The sequence below is a fragment of the Crocodylus porosus genome, unplaced genomic scaffold (genome assembly GCF_001723895.1).
Source record: "Crocodylus porosus isolate Cpor-Errol unplaced genomic scaffold, CroPor_comp1, whole genome shotgun sequence".
NCBI lineage: Eukaryota > Metazoa > Chordata > Crocodylia > Crocodylidae > Crocodylus > Crocodylus porosus.
Genome location: NW_017728918.1, coordinates 99,065,169 through 99,068,201, shown reverse-complemented (window position 1 = coordinate 99,068,201; position 3,033 = coordinate 99,065,169). Strand labels below are relative to the sequence as shown.

At 45.1% G+C, this 3,033-nt stretch overlaps 1 protein-coding gene across 1 annotated transcript in view; it reads right to left on the bottom strand.

Moving 5' to 3' along the window:
- SMPDL3A (sphingomyelin phosphodiesterase acid like 3A) overlaps nt 1-478 on the bottom strand; it is a gene marked incomplete at its 5' end in the record, with an annotated part of 21,341 nt that extends 20,863 nt beyond the window's left edge. Inside the window, one exon of the mRNA XM_019538197.1 lies at nt 213-478. Coding sequence (XP_019393742.1) covers nt 213-478 — 266 coding nt within the window. The remainder of the gene's footprint in view (nt 1-212) is intronic.
- Between the last annotated feature and the right edge of the window lie 2,555 nt (nt 479-3,033).

Here is a 3,033-nt window from a genome sequence, read left to right as displayed (position 1 = left end):
TATGGTCTGCCTATGACCATCTCCCCATTTTTTTGGCATCAATAATGACTCCAAGATCCTTTTCTGCCTCTGCACTGACGAGAAGGGAGTTCCCCAGCCTGTAGGTATGCTGCTGGCTCTTCCCCCACGGTAGATAAACCCAGAGACCAGTAGGCTACAGTCTTCCAACTATGAGTTTCAGTTACTGGGTATTGATTTACTTGATTACTTACCCTGTCCATATCATGAAGGAAGCTGGTTGTTGAGAATTTTTCATGTACTTAAATGCTGATAAAATAAGTTGATAGGGAGAATCGCACAAAAAATCTCCAAAAGGGCCAGGGTTGGAGGCATTAGCCCCTTTGGAAGAAGCACAAACTTTGGTGTGATCATCGGTGAGATGGTAAGTAGGGTCTAAATGTAAGTCAGATACGTGCCAGAACTGTCCTGTTTTTAGAAAACAAGCATTAATGACAATTGATTGTTTTCTGCCACCAAGTTAAGGTTCTCCTTACAAGTTGTATTAAAGCTGACAAACGAGTCAACACCAATCACTTTTGCCAAAACTGAGAAGATCTGTTTATCAGCTAAAGCTAGAAAGCTAGTGCTGGCAAGCATCAGTCACTAGTAAACTTTCATCTTTAAAGGCTGGCTTCTTGTTCAGCCAAAACCTGCTACCATTTTGGCAGTGGCTATGACAGGGTTAAAGTTTGAGCTTTGAAGCTGGAAAAGAAAAGGTTCAACACAGAGAACTGAACTCTACTCTTTCTGCATGGGCCTGGGAGCATTCAACCATGGTGAAACCATGCTGTGACAGCGAAGACCCTTGAAAAACATTTTTCATTCTGCCTTCCCAAAACAAGCTGCATGTCTTACGGGGGAGGGATATGTGACATGAAACCCATATCAAGAAACAGCATTTTGGAAAGCATTTCCAGCATCCTTCTCCTCCTCAGCAGCTTTGATACCAGAGAGATTAGATGTCTTGCTAGGGCTTGGAGCCCTATCCTTGTATCATTCTTTCACGAGTAGGTGTCTGCAAGTTTTTAATTATTCAAGTATTCAGCACGGTGCAGAGGAAAGAACCACAGGGAACAAAAGCATATATCAGACAAGTTGAATTAATTAAAGAACACTCATCTTCACTTGTATAAAAATAAACACCATTTTCAATGTACAGATGTCAAAGCATTTTGCAAAGGAAAACAGCATTATCTGTTTTACAAATGGAGAAATTGAGGCAAGACAAAATGATTTGTGAAAGGTCAGCCAGCAGGTCAGTGACAGAGCTGGAAACAGGACCCAAGTCTGACTCTGCAGTGCGCACTTGAACCAATAATTTATTTCAGGAAGTTAAAAGAAGAAATGGACATATGAAAAATTCCAGTGTTGCAATGTGTGGTCATGACCTGTCTTCTGGATGCTGTTATGCAGTTTTTATTTGAGATATCTGCTTGTGTGTATGGGCTTGTCCATGTGTCGCAGTGACTAAACACCTTGTGACAGCACTTTTGAAATATGCATACACATACATACAACAGGAAGTAAATCACGTAACGTACAGAAAAGTAGGACTTTGCCAAGAAAAGAAAAGGCCCTAGTTCAGTGGTTCTCAACCTTTTTAGACTCAAGATACCCTTGGTTAGACTCGAGATACCCCTCAGAAAATGTCAGCTTAGTTTTATCTTTTTTTTTTTTACTATGGAAACATAATACGGCAATTTTCCTGTTGCAAAGAACTCAGACCACAACAGGGCAGGCTGTTTTTAACAGCTGGATTCCCATTTGAAATCTCTGGGTTTATCTTATGAAGCACATCTGCACGTCTCATAGTGCTACTGTTGCTTGGCACCCCATGGCATAACCCCTTGAAAGCATAAGACAGCCCACGGGGAACCAGCTCCCTGGCTGAGAATCACTGCCCTAGTTAAATGTCTGGTATGGAAGTTGTACACAGTGCGTTAGCAGCCAGCACCCTTCCCAAGCCTCTTTCACCCGCCAGTCATGCCAGGAAGAGATTTTTTTAAATCCTTTCTTTTCAGCTATGTAGAAGGTGTTGCCTCAGAGCTGCGAAACACAGGAAAACTGAAGCCAGGCTGCTGATGAAGAAAGTAAAACTGAGGAAGGGAGGCAGAGGACACAAGACGGAAGTGGGGAAAATATGCCCTCCTCTCACCCCGCACTGCTGGGAAGCCTGCAGATACTGAGAAAGGGGGTGCTGATAACAAGGAGTAAAGTAGGCAGAGAGTAGGGCTGCTTGGCAGCCGCACATAAAAGACCTGACGTATACACAAAAACAGGCACACACAGGCGTGTGCATACACACATACACACACACACGACAGGCAAATGCACATGCACACATACACAGACATAAACACACACAGGCACAACACAGGCAGACATGCATACAGAGACGCACACACGCAGAAGTACACACAGAGACAGGCACAGGTGTGCATGCACACACAGACAGGCATACACAGGCACACTCACACAGAAGCAGGCAGACACACACAGGCATAGCCAGACATGCACACACATAGGCAGGCACACTTGCATATGCGCACACTTGCAGATACACACGAAGACACACATACACACAGGCAGCCATGCATGCATATTCACACACACACACACACACACACACACACACACACACACACACACACAGAGGCAGACATGTACACGCACAGAGGCAGGCACACTTGCATATGCACATACTTGTATACGCACACAGAGGCGCGCACACACATGCAGAGGCACACACATACATGCACCCACAAATCCCCCCACAAAGAGGCAAACACGTGCGCACACACAGGCAGGCAGGCACACATACATGCACACACTTGCAGATACACACATAGAGGCACAAACACACACGCACAGGCACACACATGCACACACAGGAAGGCACACTTGCATATGCACACACACACGCACACACACAAACATGCATACAGGCAGGCACACCTGCATATGCACACACAGAGACACACACAGAGGCAAACATGCACACAGGCAGGCACACTTGCATATGCACACACAGAG